At 38.4% G+C, this 19,183-nt stretch overlaps 1 protein-coding gene across 33 annotated transcripts in view; it reads left to right on the forward strand.

Annotated features, from left to right (window-relative positions):
• LOC110985288 (uncharacterized) overlaps positions 1 to 19,183 on the forward strand; it is a 58,607-nt gene that overhangs the window by 16,344 nt on the left and 23,080 nt on the right. For 8 of the 33 annotated variants that reach the window (XR_015427750.1, XR_015427745.1, XR_015427755.1 and 5 more), the window contains 2 exons: positions 5,310 to 5,382; positions 15,366 to 15,498. The exons of 4 other annotated variants lie outside the window; for them this stretch is intronic. Coding sequence is in view for 8 of the 29 variants with exons in the window: in XM_087146163.1 (XP_087002289.1) it covers positions 5,310 to 5,382; positions 15,366 to 15,469 (177 nt within the window). In the remaining 21 variants the exon portion in view is untranslated. Of the gene's footprint in view, positions 1 to 5,309; positions 5,383 to 5,807; positions 12,381 to 12,584; positions 12,696 to 15,365; positions 15,499 to 16,063; positions 16,166 to 19,183 lie in introns of those variants that run through there. 21 more of the 33 variants (XR_015427752.1, XR_015427753.1, XR_015427751.1 and 18 more) reach the window with 9 other exon arrangements.

A 19,183-nucleotide genomic window follows, 5' to 3' on the forward strand; every position in this document is an offset into this window, starting at 1 on the left:
CATTTACGAATAATGATTTTTTAATTTGTAATGTATACATGTGGACATGAATTTTAGATCTTCGTCCCAGAAGTCCTCTGTGTTACATTCATATAATTTGGTAAGTACGTGTGTCAAGTCTTGAAAGTCATAAGCCAGGAGTGGTAGCTTGTGATCTGGATATGCCAATTGTTTTCCAAAAAGAAAAATGGCCCATGTCTTAGGACAGAGATACATAGATCATGGAGTGCCATTTGGATTACCAAGGAAGTTTGGAAAAAAATGGAGGAATCTTCCAACTAAAAAGTTGCCAACAACTCTTACTATGGTTCCTGTACATGCAGGTCTTTAGGTGCTGTCTGTCAGTAAATTCTGCTTGGCACAGTAACATTTTTTACAGCTTTGCAGTAACTTTGTTGATGCTACATTGAGTTGTATATTGAGCCAGAAAGTCATTATGAACCTTTGTGACCCTTCAAAATGCCCCCTCTGCAAAAGCAGGGTCCATAAAGAGATTTTAGCTCCGTGTACACATGCAATTTGTATCGCAATAAAATAGGGGAAGTTGTGTGCTTCTCACTTCCAGTATCCTGAAAATATGCAGAGCACTGGAGTGGCAAACATTGTTATAGTAATAAGAAGATAATGAATGAAAGCTTGAATAGCTTGAAGGGAAAGACATGAGTAAGCTGATGTGAATCAATTTGCTCCAATTTGGAAGTTCAAGGATGTTCATGTTTCATGAGGATGAAGACCAGTGATTCATTGAGCAATATTTAATATCCACACCAATTGCCAAACAGTTTTTCTTGTTTAGTCCATGTTTCACTAAAAAGTTGTTTTGAATGAAGTTGAAATTTTCCATTGTGGTCTTGACAAGGGCAGCTTCTGATCCTTCTACACGGTTGGTCATTTCATAGAGCTAGGAACCTAGCTCTATCAGTCTAAGGTCATTTGAGTTGATTGTTTGCTAAAATTTTGCATTTTGAAGAACAGGAGGAAAATTCCCAGTATCTTACATGTATTTTTATGGAACCAAGCTCTGGGATTGTGATATCTTCAGGGTAAAATACCATGTAGTTCAATCACACTGTATTCAATGATCTAACTTCATCCATTGATCAAACCTGTATCATGCACACACTACACCAATAAGCTTTTCAGGGATTGTTGTGTTCTTTAATTTGCTACACCAGTGGTTCCACTGTGGCTTATCACACTGCTAGTACCCACACACAACAAATCATTCCTTAGTACGAAATATGTAAGGGAGCCTGGAAAACCCAGGGGTTCTTATTACTTGCCTGCCAAAAACAATTGACAGTGGTCTTTATTGATATTTAATTGCCATCAATTGCCTTTGCAACTACAGCCACCCAGAGGGAAGGAAACAATGTTATTGATATGCTCCCTTGGGAGGAAATAGTACACATAAAAGAGGTATTTGTGGGCTTGTTAAGAACAAAGGGCATGTCAACATGGGATGTTATAAATGACAAACATGTTAACTGTTGTAACACCCCAGGTGGCTTCATTTATTCCTTGTAAGGGGACAGATCCTTATAAGACTGGGCCGGATCAATTGAAGTGGACAGGGGTACCTTTCTGTGTACATGGGTAAAGTGCTGTTATTCTTGTCTGAGTATTATAGCAGTTGTTAGTGGTGTTTATGTTTTGTTGACAGCTGAAAAACCTGAATTCATACCGAAGGTCCTTCAAGTTTGTATTACTTTGTGTTTGTCGTTTGAATACACTATAAACTTTATTACATGTAGAAGGCTCCATGCTTACCACATATAGAAGGCTCCATGCTTACCACATATAGTATATGTGGTAAGCATGGAGCCTTCTACATGTAATAAAGTTTATAATTATGCCATGAACATTTTATGCATTTCCTATATAAACAGGTACATGTACATCACAGTTCAGTACCAATAGCTTCAATGGTGTTTTTAGCTGCCTAGAATTAAATACACTACCGTGCCAGTCATCTTGTCAATGGTTACAGATAGTCTCTGATTGAATTAAGAAGGTTCTTTTGCACTTACAAGTAACACACACCTTCACAGAATGAACCAGCTGACTGACAACCATTATTCCATCCGCTTGTAGTCTCTTCTCAAGTTCACATTGGTGTGTCGTATTTTGACTTTAATTTGGTAGTGTGGCCGTGGCTAACAAGGAGTCTGGCAGTGGGAAATGCTATCGCTGCAGCACTCAAAGCAGGTTAATGGCAAATGCAAAGATAGGTGATGGGAAAATTCCATGGTGTCACTTAATTTCTGTTTGGCTACTTGACAGGGGTGTGCGGGCTTTGGGGCTAAGCCACACTTCTTTTCTTGTAAGTCAGTAACATAATGCCTTTTCCTTAACAGAAAGTCAATTTCTTGAACACTTGTGATCAAGTCAGCACACGGTCGATTGGAACTTGTGTGGCCAAAGTACAGTTAAACTTTGACTGATTTAACCTACTTTCCCCTTTGAAAAGTTTATTTTGTTGCCTACATTCATGTATTCTGTCACTGGTTTTCTTTTATCTTTAACAAATCATTCTTTGGATTTCCAGAACTGCACCTTCCTCCTACAAAGAAAGAAAAGCATCTGGAATTGACTTCTCAAATCTGTCGCTCAATTCATGGAGCATTTTCACCCTTTGTTTGTACAGTGAATTAGTAGATTTGTCAGTTATGTGTCAAAGCCCCTCTTGATTTTTTATTTATCTTGGGAGATGCGTTAATAGTACAATGCTTAACCTAACCTGACAGAATATCAGACCACATGACTCGCCTGCAAAGCAGCCCTGACTGTGAGAAGCATCCATTTAATCAACTATATATAGCATACCCATTCTGAGCGCCATTATTTCAGAGCTGGGGTGTAAATTGCTGGTATGCAACAAACTGCGAATGGTTTCTGTGGTGTAAGTTGGAAGTGAAAAGGTTAGCTTATCACTTACTGTTTCGATGCATGTGTGGAGATACATGCAACCATCTGCTATTTAAGTTGACAAATAAGATAAGAATTCCTAACACTACTGAAGTCTGACCAATCATGGATGAATTGTTGCACTGTCTTGCAAGGCACGTGTCAGAAAAACTTGTTCAAAATACATGTTGTCAGTTCAGGTTGGTCATTATTGATTTGAAACCAGTGCTGTTCACTTTAACCAGATAAGGTCAACAAAAACAGGTTCTGCTTCTGATTACATGCCTCTCAAAAATAGGGTCGGTGAGTCAGAAGGGAAGGGGTCAAATGTTTTTGCCGATTTAATGGCATTAATGGGGGTGAAAACTAACCCCCCCCACCCAAAAAAAGTCTCCATAACCCTAGGGTCTGTTTATCCAAACTCTGAGTGCAAACACTTAGAACATGCTTAAATATGAATATAAATTATGTAAAAGTATTAATATGCAATTTGATTACACTTTGGGAGGAAAACAAATACGTCAACCCCGATTCTCAGTCTTCTAGCCAGTTTCCAATCAGTCCTAGTGCTGCATGCAATATGGGTGTTTCACAATGGTGCCCCTCCAAGAGTTTGCAATGCATTGGCCAATCACAAAATGTGCAAAATCTGTCAACCCAGTGTGCACTTTGAAATGGTTGACAAATTTGGCACATTGTGATTGGTCAACGTATTGCAAACTCTTGCAGGTGCACTGTTCTGAATCACTCGTATTCTTCACCAGTCCTGTCAATTCTCATTTTTACATATTTACATTTTTTACAGTTCTTAATGAGTTCTTCAGTTGTGTTTCAACCACACCATTTTCAAGTTAAAAAGTCCTGTTGCCAAGTCCCAATCATTTCTCTTGCCCCTTCTCAAGGAACGAATTTGATGTTTTGAAAAGGTTAGGCCATTCAAAGACAAAGCACCTGACTGTCACTCTGGCTTGAGCATGTTCAGTGCATGTGAGGCAGAGAGACTGCGCTTATACTATTCTAGCACTGACTTTGTATGTATATTAATATTCTTAGATGGCCTACGGCATACTTCATTTTGTGCATGTACTTTTGGCAGACTGAACTGGCACATTACATGTACATGTAAATGTAGCTGAGAGACCAGCTTCCAGCCAGTTTAAGAACCTTGAAAGGGCTCATGAAAAGTGTTGTATTAGTTATGATTGAACATTGTATGTTCGTAAATGATAGCCAGAATATGAAAGTTGTTGTTTTGATTAATAAATGGGAGAAAATTTTTTTTAATTCCGGCAAAACAGCCCCACCCCCCCGAGAGATATCTCATTAACATAAATAATTTGGATATCTGTGAGTGCATTTGAAAAGACATTGTCACCTGCCGCTAGCGCATCATCAGTGCTTGTCTTTGGTCGTGTTCAGAAAATTCAGTCCAGTTTTGGGGTGTTCTAGAGATAATGTTGACCAGATGTGTCGCCACAGGCTGCGGCAACACCCATAAAGATGGGACCAGCCCGCATAACTTTCTAACCAAACCCAAATTTAAATGAATTTGGCCATCAAAAGTCAGGCTGACCAGAACCAAGTATTCAAAATACCCTTTTCACAGAAAAGCTGTGGCACTTTGCTGAGATTGTAAACTGAACAAACTTGGGTGTCATGAATGGCATGCCAAAAGCTTTCATTACTTTAAACTTCTGAAATTTGTTTCCAATTCCCCTGCAGCTACATGTAGGTACAGTTGTATATGACATCTTGGTTGAACAATGTCATACACAGTGACGTACAGTACATACATGTACATGTACATGTATGCATCATCATATGTTGCCATTCCATTTTGTATGGAGGGAAGTAATTGTATAGACATCTCCTCACCTTCCAACCCACCAAGGCCACCATTCTCTGAAAAACAAAAACCAGCAGTGAGGACTGAACAGAAACAAAGAAAAACACACCCTGGTAATAACAATAAGCGAAACCACAATGTTCTGGCCAGGAAACAAGTTAGCAAGAAAAACCAGTGTGAAGAAAAATGAAAACAGGTGACAGAAATCAGGCAGCTTGGGAAAACTTGTTTGCCATTAGTGTGTGGAAAATATTTAGATGGTGTGGCCCTGTTTGATGTATTACAGAGTGTGGAGGCTAAGTGACTGCCAACGAAAATAGTGTGGGTGAATGACCATCAGGACATTAGGTTAAGAGGGACTTTTGTCAAGGATTTAAAATAATGTAAGACTTAAAGATGGAACTTAAGGTACATGTTGTGTAATTTTTGTTTGCCACAGGTAGACAAACATGCAGTGCCGGTACATCTTACCATCTGAATGTTTTTGACTTACTTTCAGATTTTTCATTGAGTCCTTAAGTCTCCGATTTATTAATATGATTTTTCTCATGCCCAGGGTGGATATATTTTCATGTGTTTAAGAGAGGAAGATAACATCTGGATTTCAAGTTGTCTTCTCACATGGTCAGGTCAGTTTAAACTCTAGGGGTCTTGCAATTCGTATATGGGTAATTCCAGAATTTAGGGGTCCAAAAGTACGACATTTTTATGTCCGTGTTACATCTGACCTTTGTTATTTGACATGGAAATATCACCAGAATTGATTTCAAACTATTACTATTTGTTTGGCAGGTAATTTGCATTAATTCCCCATTCTGGAAAATTAGAAAATGTGTTTTGAACTTACAGAATCAGAGGTCAGATGTGACAGGGACATGAAAAAAATGGACCCCTAATTTTTGAAATTACCCATATTTTCTTTGATAATTTCTTGATTCAGCTCTATACAAGTACGTCAGTACACCTGATACTGAACCAGCATGGCCAGACAACGTTTCAGCATGCATGTTCATTGCACCCAGGATACAAATACTTGTAATTGTTTTCAATTTAGGGAGCAATTAATTCCTTCTAAACCAGGTACCAGAATAGTCACAGTACCAACTGTCCTCGGTTTGGAATGCTGACTGCACACCAGGCTCCGTGCTGCAGAAGGACCATTTGTTCTGAACAGTTGGTTATCAGCATGAAAGTGTGAATGTATGGAAACATCAGGACAGGAAATGAAAAGGACGACAGGCCAAAGACACAGCAGTCTCCCCTTAATATATAAGCACTGTCAGTTCTTCAGGAGTGGCCAATAAGTACTCTACATGAGACCAACAGAAGCCTCTCAAAAGACAAATATTTCTCATTTCTGTGCTACGTGCTTGGAACCAAGCTTAACATGCACACATAATTGTTGGAGTATTCAATTCCAATGGCAGCTTTGCATTGAGCAAATTGTTCAGTGCAAACTCCTTATAGTATACACTTTTGTTATTTTATAAATGTTAGTGTGCATAGTTGGTTTTTAAGCTGTTCATCACCTTTTCGCCGTTTTAATCTGTTATTGCAATTTGTTCTTAGTTATGTATGTGTCTCATTTAGTTTGTGTGATTCTTGGTTTAAGTTGCTTACTTGTGAAAACTTGAAAGTCCATTGATGTTTGTTTATGAAAGAACATTTTGTTACATTGAACAAAAAATCCAGAGTCTTGACACATTGCTCTGAAGCATTTTTGTTTTCCATTTAGTTTTGAAAAAGCAACATGTTTTTGCCCTGTTCAAGATGGCTGAGTACGCCCATCATCAGAAGCTGTGAGGTTACGAGGTGTCATCCTAAGACCACTCACGGCTTGAGAGCAATCTGTCTTGTCATGAGGCATGCAGTGTTCTCTGTATGAGATCCCTTATTTTTCCCAGTTGAATTCTGTGTTGCTAGCCCTACCAGGGTTAGCACTAGATGGTGTGGTCACCAGACCACTAAGGTCAGTGCCCTATATCTCAAACCGGACATAGTGATTGGTTGGAATCTGTTTCTTGAACCTGCCAGGAAGATTGAATTTGTGCTTTTTTTCTGATACTGTATCACATATGTGGGAATTTCAGAATCAAGAAAATGAACTTGACACCCTTGCAGAACTACATGTAAAAAAAAAAAGAAACAGAGAGCTTTTTCTTCGTACCCTTAGACGCTGGATAATAACCTGTCACGGTTTTATCTCCAATTCCTAGCAACTTTCCTTTGATGCTTATTTTTACTTTTGGTTGTTTTCCTGTAAGCAAACATACTTCTTCCAGTTATCGCGTTTGAGAGTGATCTGTCCTGAGTTTGGAATCTTTGAAAAGAACAATATTCAAATTGTTTACATACAGTTACCACGTTAAATCAGGTTTTTTTTGTTCATACATTTTATTTTTAGTGTTAGAATAAATCCTTTTGTTCACCTATAACATTGTGCCAATTAAGTAGTCACTTGTTCCATAACAGTCTCAAGTAATTATGTGGGGATTCCAGACCTCCAGAGATGTAACAAGACATTTGACACAACAAGAACGCAGCACAACAGGGCAGACCAAGTTGTGACCCTAACCCAGCCAAAGTCACGTATTTCTCATTTGTACCCCAGCCGGCTCTGTTCACTACCACTTAAGCCTCCACAATCAAGCCAATTAGTGGAAGTTAAAACTGGTTGTGTGTCATAGTTTGGGGGATTGGTATCCAGTGGCCCTTGGAGGTCTCTTACAAGATTGTACTATACATGTATTTGTAGCAAGGTTCATATGTGTAAACTCCACATTTATGTCAAATACATGTTGCTGAAAATAAGTTTTCAAATTCACTGGACTAAGGTAGACCACTTTGTTTACATTTAGATTGAGCCCCCCCCCTTTTAAATGTTCATTATGTTTTCAACATATTTTTCAAATCCAGTATATATTTAATTTGAGTACCATACATGTGTTTTTCTGAATGTTGACAATTTGATACATTTGAATCAGCGTTACTTTTACTTTTGTTGCTCAAGTGTGTTTTCACAGTTACATGTACTTCAGAACTGACAAGTAAAGGACCTCTGTAGCTGCCAATGTCATGTTTGGACTCACCTTTTTTTATTTGGTATTACTTTCCATCACTGCTTATCTGAAATTGGCTTAATAATCTTAATCTGGGAGGGGGTTGTAATAGTTCTGCTGAATGGCTTTTACCTTAGAGTTGGTTCTCTAGGTTGATATTTAATTTTGTTGACTTTTTCATTCCATTGCAGTTGCAGCAATATTCCTTTTACTTCTCTTGTTCACAGTCATCCTAAACAAAATGTTTTCACAATACCTCAACTCAGGTTTATTCTTGTATATGCTTATGTATTATGGAAAAGCATTTGTGTATCTGTGTATGGTTGACTGTTAAACGAATAGGGGAGAAATATGCTTTGGGTTGAGCAGTCCTGTGACCACAGGAAGTTGTTGCCTAGTTCATCAGGCATCAGTGACCTCTGCATTCCTTTGCTCTGAGTGTCCACAGTAGTTCACCAAACCACTACTATTTTACAAAATACAACCTGGTCATCCCACTGCTTGAATACTGACACTCCAGGATGCTGCTGGTTGTCCTGAATACCCACTAGTAACAAGTCATGATTCATACTTTAATTTGTGAGTTCTTTCTTTTGGTAAACATTAATTCATTTGCTGGAAACCCTTCACCTACTAGTTACAGCTGTTCTAAAACCATCTATGTGTGATTAGTGTGGCCGTAAATTATAATTGTTTGATTTTGTAAAAAGATGTGAATAGTTTCATGTTGAATTTTGAAAGTGTCATAGCTTTGTTTTCCAAATGCAATATGTTTATCAACATCAAACAATTCAATAGGCTTAATCCAAACAAGCTGAGAATCACTCCCAATCCAGTCCAGCTATTTCCTTGTGCCATCCTCTCAGAATTGTGTAAAAACAACTTTTTGTTTTTGTGCTTTCTTCTCCCTGGAGGTCGGCCGGGGTCAAGGTGCACTGGCCGCAAGTTTGTCAGCGCCTGACTGCCACCCCAGTAGCACTTCCTTCCAGGTACTGGGAACCCTAAAAGCCCCCGCTGGGTTGATTGTGTATTCCCCCAGCTGAGGTGTTGGTGCTTTTGTTTCAACTTTGCCTAATGTAATATAATAGTGCCAGAGGGCTGGTGTAGTTCACTCAAGTTCAGTGGTATAAATGTTTGAGTGTTGGTGTGTGGCCGTAGCTACAGAAGTCCTTTTACTTCAGGAAAATGCAATGCACTTTTTCTTTGGCTGGGTCAGTGTTTTCTGGGAGGAGTGATCAAATTGAGCTAGAGGAAAATGTTTCCCACAAACTTACTTCTCTTTTGCGTGGTATGTTGAAGCCTTTTTATATATAACAGTGTCTTTTCCAACCAGTCCACCTTTGTTGGTTTTAAGATAGCATTGTCATTGATATATTCAATCGGAAGATATTTGTGAAACCTTATTTTCTTTATTTATTGATTGTGTAATTTATTTCCTTTTTTAGTGAAACAAATATTGATGAAACTTAAACTACTTGTGTACATAGTGGAAGAACAAAAATTAATTCATGAATTAAAAGCTTAACATTGACAAAAAAGTGTATTTGATAATACAGCGTAGACAGAGTACCTGAGAGAGTAATTGATTTCACTCTTAGACTTAATGTTACACTGGTTATTATGTACATGTAAACGGCTAACATTCATATTGTTGAGATAACCATAAATGGATTGGTATTTTTTAATTGAACAAAAGTCGTATTTGAAATTCCAGAAAAAAGTGGACCTCTCCCCCCCCCAAAAAAAAGAAAATGAAAAATATTTTTCAGGTACATGTAAATGGACTGGTGCCAACACCTTGGCTATGTAAATAGATGTAGAATACTCCCATGGGGCTGGTATGTACATCTGGTTTCTTGTCTAGGTAATGTAATCACTTCACACTGCCCTTTGGCAGTTGCTATATTCTTGGTCCAAGTTAGTGTGTGGAGTCTGGAGAGCATGAGATCTTGGTAGTATGGTACAATATTGCATCTTGCTGTCCTACTTATATTATTACTGTGTCTACATAGATCATATTTTTATCATCGTAGAATAGCTATGATTACTTGTGTATGGGGGTGTTCACTTGTCAAGTGTTTATGATGATTTCTGCTGTGTGGGAGTAGAATAGGTTATTTATGTCAGGAATTAAAAAAAGCAAATTGTCTGGCTTATGGGTGCGAAGACAGTGGTCTTTGGCCTGGTCTGAACTTTTTTTGTTTACATCTGGAGCAAAGATTAACCTTTGTAAATGTACACATGTGTACTGTACATGCCATCTGCTGTTTATGATCCCTGATGAAAGTTTGTACACATAGTTACCTTGTTAAAAACAGGGGGCTTACTCTGCTCCCATTACAATGGTAAATGTGCTGGATTAGGATTCACTAGGCACTTGACAGTAATAAGTCTCATGTAGTTTAACTTCATGTGCTTGAGTAATGAAGGCTTTGATTTAGCATAAAACATTAAAGTAAAGAGATGACCATTGCAAGCTTTTTGGAGAAGGCTTATTTTAGGCTTAAGTTCAAATTTTTCATCTCACCTTCCCTTCCAAGTTTTTTATGACATGTATGTGTAGCATTTGTTCCAGTCGGCTTGTACATTAGTTCCGATATATTTTGGTCACTACTGCTGAGACTACCTTTGTACATGTGCTTGTGAGTTTTTTATATCTTAAAATGTTCTCCATATTATTTTTCCTAATATGTATATGCCGGTAGTCGGTGCATGTAGGACAGCCTTCCCAAAATACAAACACAAAGACTTCACAAAAAGTTTGATGAACTAGACACGTGTATTTCTGGCATTAGTTCACAGACAGTTATTTGTTAAAAGAAAAATTTGATAAAGGAAAAAGAAAGACTGATACCACAGATCAACAATGTAACGGATTATTTATAGATAAATTGTGTACATTTGTCATGAGATTACATAGTTCATTAATATAAATGGTATAAAAGTCCCTAAAGTTTGTTGACCGATCTGCTGACATGCTGGATCATGTTCAGAAATATGAATGTTTAGTTGAGTGTGTAAAGACCAGGTCTCTTCAGAGAAATCATCCAAGAAGTAAAAATGCCCTCTTTTGAGGTTTTTTTTAATAAAGGAGCTTCACTTACCTTCCTGTTTTTCTGTTAAGATTTTTAGTCTAAATTTTAGCAACTAGTCCATACAGGAATGAAAGCTTTGACTAGTCTAACTTGAATTGTGACATTGCTTGATGATCACCAGTGCACCCCCCCCAAGTCTGATGACCCCCAGGTTGGAGCTGAGGGTTGCATGTGGACCCACCTATGGTTATCATGAATTATTGGCAGTCCTCAGAAAATTGAAGAACATGTGCTATGAAGTACCTTAGTTAGGATATATGATATATGGTCTGCCCACCCATCAGTTTGATAAGACCTATTAGCCCTTTGTTTGTGTGTGTGTACATGAGATAAAGAGCACAATCTCTGTTGACAATCTGGTTTGTATCCAGCTTTGAAAACAAAGGCAAAGAGTTGTCCTTTCAGGGTTATCTAGTATTTAGGAAAGGTTGGGGCAGAAGGAGTGAGTCAGTTGCTATTACCAAATGCTGTTGCCCTACATTTCCCTACCAAAATGCCCTTTGTTGACTCAAATTTAAAGGAGCACAGTGGCTAGTATCCTACTTTCTGTGTGGACCTCTGGCATGACTAACTCCAGTATGTATACTGTATGGGGGAATTCATGCGTGTATGGGTTCATGTACAGATGAATGCTGACTTGAAAATTCTTAAATTTTCATGTCAGATTTCTCATTGAAATGTGCTGAAGTCTGGAAGGCTTACTAGTATAACATATGTGTAGTTACTTTCAAACTATTCTTGATGTACAGTTTGCCCCAATTTATTCATACCCCTTCCAAATTCAGGTAACATAGAATTCACAACCAAGAGATCATAGAATTCACAACCAAAAGCTGAGATCTTTGGCCAAGTGTGCTTTTGCAAAGGAAATACATGTACTAGTTTTTGTGTGCCTGCTTTGACCATCAGTCTAACTCAAATATAGCAAACTGCCACATTTTTCAAAGGGTATGAATGATTTGGGGCTTAACTGTAAATATAATTCTACCCAAACCTATACTTGCCAATATTTTTTAAATTGGAGCTTAATCTGAAATAAAGATATCAAAATTAGTCGGAGCTCACTTAGATTTACATGTACAATCACATGTAGCTTTGTATACATGTACCCCGCTATCAAGACTTTAAAGTCAAAAGAAAGACAAAATGACCCACTGGGAGAGCAACAAAACATTCATGAACATGGAATGAAATGATGAGGGAAGCCTCAGCAACTAGAAATACCATTGGCAGTGCAAAAGAAGAAGAAGAAGCAATCTTTATGTAGTACTGTCTTAGTCTATCATTGGTTTTTTTTTATCAATGGAATACATGTTCATATGTTACCTCCTGGACCTAAATTCTAACCCTGTTCAAACTGATAACAGACCTGTTTCTACCAATTTGTTGTTTGTCTTGCCATGAAAGCACAGGGTAGAATGGGAGAAATGAATTGTGTGTACAATAAACGTCACTGATGACATTGTTTCAATACTTGCCTTGTGCTGTATGTGTATTTGCTTTCAAAATTGTCTTCTTCCAGACTTTACCTTTTCAGTTCCAAGTTAGGTTTCAGACTCATACAATAAACACTCTTCCCCCCACAAATTAAAGTAACCTTAAGTGTGGGTACCACAGCTTTAAATACATTTGTGCGTGGCTTGGTTGTTATGAAATGTTTTCTTTTTTTCAAAATAGTGGGTTGAGCTGCTACTCCCTGATCCCAACCGGTGCTGAATTTTACCTGTGTAGAACCATGGAGGTTGAAACACTGCACCTATGTAACAGCCCTGATGGATTCTTGGAAGGGTAAAAGGCATTGTAATTGCATCTCACTTTGACTGCAATCAAAAAATGAAAACTTGGAAACTATAAGTGGGCATTATAAGCAATTTCTGTTATACCTGCCTTATGCTACCACTTGTTAATCACATTTGTCCTGCTACAGTGTGCTCTGTAACACAGATAGGCCTACCTTTTTCAAGCTAAACGTTACTTTTAGAATCAATACTAACAAGTATAGTAAGCAAGACAGGAACAATTGCTCTAAAAACACATTTGGGACTTAACAGAGAAAACAAGAAGTCATTAAACTTTTTTATTGCTGAACCTGCACAAAGAAAACCTCTTGAAATAGCCATTAGGGATATCATATCATCTCTGCAATATACTGACTATTAAACCCAATGTGTGTCCCCCAAAAGATAGCTTATCATGTCTGCTATTGTGGTCAAAGAATGGGTAATACAGTCAACAATATCAAAGTTCCCATCCAAAGAATAGCTGTTGATTTAACCTTTTCATTTTTGTGGCCCTATCAGCTTCACCCCCTGTGCTAAGGGGTTCTGATAGCTTTGTGTCTTGCGGCGGGTACATTGATAATGCCTTGTTACCAGACTTTTGTCATAACGTGTTCAAAGTCTCCCCCTCTTCCCTCTGAAAGGAGCGGATCTCAGATTAGTTGGTACAATTGATTTAATTATTAATGATTAGGGTGTGGAACCTCTCATGATTGGTGAGGTTCACCTGTTGACCAGAAAGTATAGATGAAAGCTGATGAATGAGTAGAGCTTGTTCCATTTTTGAACTGAGAGATAACATTTTTGTTTACATTAGCCTCTATTGGTGATGGTGACAGTAAAGGGTGTAGTTCAGCTCATGCATTTCATTGACAGCTATTCAGTTATAGAGTCCTGTTAGTGTGTGTTTGTAGTCAACACATTTGTGTACATATCTGGTCAAAAGTTTACAGTCTGTCTTTAAATGTAACACTTGGGCACTTTTCTGACACTGAGCATCACTCTAAAGCCATCCGCACTGTAAACCATGAATATAATGCTTTGGCTGGTACCACATTGAGGGGAAGATTTCTTTTGTTGAGAAACTTGTGGGGACAAAAATTGTCCCTATAACATTTTGGATCCCATTAGCCTCTATGTTGCAACAAGTACATGTATGTTGTCACAATTATGGAGCAAGTGTGTGTGTTCACTCGGGGCTGTGACAGTTACGCCCTCCCACCCCACCAAATCTCCCATTGCTTTGCACACACACACAAATTGGTTTCTTCCAAGGAACAGTCATATTTTTTTCTTTCCTTTTTGTGGCCACAAGAAGTTCATAAATATGAGCATTGCCATTGTCAGACTTGTTTGCTGACAAATCCAACTTTGTCCCTGCTGAAAAATTCTGTGTATGGGTGAATGTCATTTTCTTGATTGATGGCTGGCTCTTGAGATACGATAAGACCAAATGCGGACAATATGTACAGTGGCCAAGTCCTTAAATAGAGTCCATGGCTATATTGTCAGTGGCAGAGTGCCAAGTCCTCAGGTATTCATGGGAAAGGTTACACAAATTGCCACACATGGGATCTTTTGTAATAGGTTAGATTGACCCAAATAATTGGTAATGCTTATTGTAAAAAGAGTCCCACTCGTCCTGTAAAATTGAACTTGGAACATATGCTTTTTAAACTTTTGATGTACATGTTTATCTGGAGAATGTTTGTGTTCATTTGGCTGTTCCCTGTTCAGTTTGTAGAATCTGCTCAACCAGTTAACGTCAGATTCTCTTACCCGAAAAAGCTGCTTGGGCGGGTTTTTTATCTGCAATTTCTTCAACCTTGCAATTGTGCTTTGACCCAACCAAGCACACCGCGTTAATATGTTAAGCTCGGAAGTGAAAAAAGAATTCTTAAACAATTGTACACATCCTTCATGGAACACATAACCTAATCTAGTTGGTAGTAAATTTATCAGGATAAGCATATACTGCCATTCTGAATGAATACCATCCTCGTGTCATTAACCATCGACAATATCCAAGCACTTTGCTGAAATTATCACCGAACATTTAAAGATGCCGTCAGATATTGACTAGGCTTAATGAAGTGAGTACCTGTTTGACACAAGTACAAAGCATCAGACCAAGTAATCCACCAATTTCTGACGCAAACGCTTCCTCTGCGATTTGGCTGGATTTCCGGGACAGATGTTTTTTAGTGAAGCTGCCGATTGGCGGCGAGTTTTAGCATTGTTTGAGGTGTCTTAGTTGACGCCAATGAACTGTAAACTGTCTGCAATATGTGTTGATGATTCCAGTGTTCAGTGTTGTTCATGTTCTCAGAATGAGGTTGATGTTATCACCCTCTTCTAGATTTTTATGGTGAATAATGATTTTGAGATAATTAAAAATATTGGAACAGAACCACTTTTGAAGTTTGATCAATTGAAATAAATACAGTTTTTACCAAAAGAATTGTGTATAATTTTCAAACTGTAAAAATATAGTTTCATGTCTTTTGATTCTTTACAATACAGACCAATATACAGTTGGATTATTTTCATTAACAGAATCAAAATTTTGAAAGTGAATAACTGGGAATAGAACTGCTTCAAGACCTTCAAATAACCCATATGTAACAGGATTAATAGGATACAACTTTGAAATGGTTCTGGTTTTTTCTTCTACATGTAGTTTGCCACAGTGGAACAGCCTTACCCTTAGCTGACATGGCAGAAGTCTCATTGTGCCTAAAGCTGAATTGTTATCTTACTGTCAAAGTCAGTTCACCATCCTAGGCCTTCTGCAAGCCACCAGCATGCATCAGGTATTTGTTTCATTTAATGGTTGTTATTGGACAATTTGTCCCTGTGGAGGGTTGCCAAGGGTCACTTGCAGCACTATGCAGGGTGATGGTTGCATAGAGGCATGTGGAGGATTGGTCTTCTCAAACACTTCATGAAGTGGCCCTTGAAGGGGACAGACACAAGAGATTGTTCTAGTGATGGCTAATAGCTGTCATTAATATCTGTTTCATCTATGGTATCTATCTTCATCTGTCAGTCCAACATCTGTGTCTCTGTTTCTACTCTCATTCGTCATTCCTGATCAACCTTTAGGTGCTCCTAACGTAGTCCTGGAACCAATTTGATCAGGAAAAGTGTTGGTAAAAACATGGCAAGATTGCTCACCTTCCAAGGTGACACCCTAGTTTTATTGAAGGCTCAAGATGTTGAATTAATAGCTCCAATGAATACAGGGACTGGGTTGTTTTTCACTGTTGGGACATAGACTTAAAGTGCACTGTACTCTTTGCACGCAAGCTACCAAATATAGCCCCTTTCTTTTCATTTTTTATTTTAAATATGAATACCACATTCATTTTTTCCCAGGAAGGCTTTATTTATGTCTTGAGTGGATACAAGGAGATGTATTACACCGGCCTCAATGCAGTAAATTGCCTGTGATTTGGTTGTTGAATGCTGTTGCGACATGTGAGTCTTTTTGTTGCTTTAGGCAGGCTGTTGTTGCCTAGGAGTATGCATTGTAAAGGCAAAGATTTTGGACTGCTACGGTATGTGCATGTAGGTCACCTGCTATTCAAAAGATGTTTATCGTGAATTATTATAGAATTTAGAAAGAGAAAGATCTTTCTGTACCAAGGTTTCAATTGTTGTGAGTCGATAACAGTATAAATTTGGGTTGCATACATGTATGTGTAGTTGTTTGGTCCCATGTTATTGGCCTTTCATCACCCTTTTATCACAGTTACATCGTAGGATGCTCAGACAAATCAAAACTCACAGTATCAGGTTTCATGCACCTCAGACAGTATGTGAAGGAGAAAAGAAGAACTCTACTTGGAGACCAAATGAATTTTGAGGCCCTACTATTGGATTGCAATGGCCTGGGGGCCAAACCCCACTCCTTGTGGAAAATACATCATCCATCTTGCACCACACAACAGCCGCTGGACTGTTGATGAAGACTCATTATTAGACTTGAATCCTGGGGCTAGGGTTCAGCAAGGGGGGAGTGGTCGCTTGACCCAGAGAGCCCACTGGGCTTCTGATCATACCGATCCTGGGGAAAAGAGATTCCTTGTGTCAGGGGTTTAGGGGGCACATTTCATCGTATCTGATCACCATATCTAAATTGTTATCACAGACTGACTGGAGTGCAGCTATTGCATGATGACTGCACTTATTTCAACGGCAGATGCAGCTCACGAATCGGTGTTTGTGTGTATTGTTCTATTAATTCTGTTCACAACCTCCAAACTTCTGAGAGTTGTCATCACACTGAAATCAATTCATATCTTGGGATAGATTTACAAGGTTTTGACAGCAGTCGTGATATGTAGAATTAGTGATGTCTTTGATCTACATTTACATGTCTGTAGACATTTGAAACAATTATGCTACAGGTAACAGGATGCGTGATCACAGATTTTGTTATAGCATCATAGCATTTTCTCTCCCAGCAAATTTGTGCAGATGCAGACTTCTTGATGAAATATTTGTAGATATTATTTTCAACTTGTTTCATGGCAAAATGAAATGCAGCTGTAAAACAAGCAATATCCTCAAAACATTTGAATGTTAAATGGCTTTGAACAGGGAAAAGGCCATTGTTTGCTTGAAAACCAGGGAGTACATTGATTGTAAAAGTGGTGTTTATCTGTTGATTCCAGCAAAATTTGTACTCCTAAATCTCTAACCGAAATTGAATTGTATTTTCTAAATGTTAAGTGCACTGATTCTGACTGTAAATAAAGGAACACGGTATTGCAATTCTTTCCATTTTAGGGATGGGGTGGGGGAGTTGTGTTTCAACTCCCTGGCCCTCATTTTTTCAAGGGACAGTGCAACAAAGTTTAGTTTTCAGAGAGGAAGAGGAACTAAAGAATCAGAGCGTCCAGGGAATGAGGTTCCAACATCCTAAAACCTTTGGAACCACAGTATATGTAATCACCATGACAATGAACATTGCTTGATGAATAGGTTAGCTTTGTATGTTCCCATGAGATGTATCATTCAAATAACTTGAATGCATTGTTATTTCCCATGTGTCTTCATTAAGTTAGGTTTTTCTACTGTCGTCTGTCTCGCTGCTTCCACTAGATGTCTTTTTATCCTGCCAGTCAACTTGTATGTTTTTTTGCAGAAGTCTGCAAGATCCCAAGATAAATACATATATAAATTACAAAAATCATAGAATATATTAAATGACTTTACTTTTTCATGTTTTCATGAAAAGTCTTTGATTTGGAAACCACTGTAAAACATTGACTTCAAAACTATTCCACCTATGTTTTGCAAACATTGTGTGAAATACCACTGTCTTCATCCTCTAATATTTTTTCTCATGCATCACATGTGTAGATATTGGCCTCCAACAAAATGCCGGATTGTGGAGGATACATCATCAAGTTTAGTATGATGGCAGCAGCAGTGAACTGTTGATGAGGGGACATTATTGGAATTGAATCCTGGAGGCTAGGGTTCGGCATGGGGGAGTGGTTTCTTGACCTAAGCATTCATTGCTCCGACTTAAAGAGTTGCGGCATGGCTGCTTGGGTAGTGTGATCAGCATCAATGCAGTGCTTTTCCTTAGGTCCCAGTTTCAAATGAGTGGTAGTAAAGAAAGAAATATTGTTATGATTAAGTGTGGTTTGAAAATGAAACAAAGTTCTAAGAAAAATCTTGCACCTAAGTTCTGTCCAACATTGTTAATCCACATAGCATTAGCATGACCCAATGAGATTTGAATTGAGATGACAAGATTAGGGAGCAAAAGTATTCCCTTATAAGACTGCACATCTAGATCCTTCTTCGTAGACTTTTCCTTTTTCATTGGGTTTGCCTCCACCCCAATGAGCAGTCTTCTACTTCAACCAATCTAGGGCCCATTACTTCTCCGTTCCAGGTGTTTCATGTCGTCTCCCACAGTCTATCCATCTTTTTTGCTTTTCTTTCCCTCTTCCTTCTCCCAGTACATGTATATGGCTCCATTGTTCTATTTAAAGGGTCCTCTTCTGCCTTTTGTTCCACATGTCCAAACCATCTCTGCCTTGCATCTCTTGCTTTCTCCTTAATCAATCCTAACCACTCCTGGCGTATGCCGTAATGCTTTTATTCGTCTCCTTTCTCTAAGACTAGTGCAGTAATCCACCTCGACATTCTCATCTTAGTTGTCATTATTAGACGATTTTCTTTTTCTCAGTGCACGTTTCAGCACCATACATGAAAATTTGGTCTAATGACTGTCTTGTATATTTGGTCCTTAGTTTTAGTGGTAGCATCACAGCTTGTCTGTCCTCTCTCCATCCCAGCATTGTGATTGCCTCCATTGCTATCCACAGTACATCATTTACATCTAAACCCTGCGTTTAATATAAAGGAGAGGACATTTAGCCATTGCGGGCTAATTGAACTAAATGTTATTTTGCCGGGCACATGTGCGTGAACTTTTTTTAGGGACTTAAAAATTACTGTGTCAAATCTTAGTGT

Source organism: Acanthaster planci, linkage group LG14 (assembly GCF_054643075.1).
Source record: "Acanthaster planci isolate LZ-2023a linkage group LG14, COTS_SCS, whole genome shotgun sequence".
Lineage (NCBI taxonomy): Eukaryota > Metazoa > Echinodermata > Asteroidea > Valvatida > Acanthasteridae > Acanthaster > Acanthaster planci.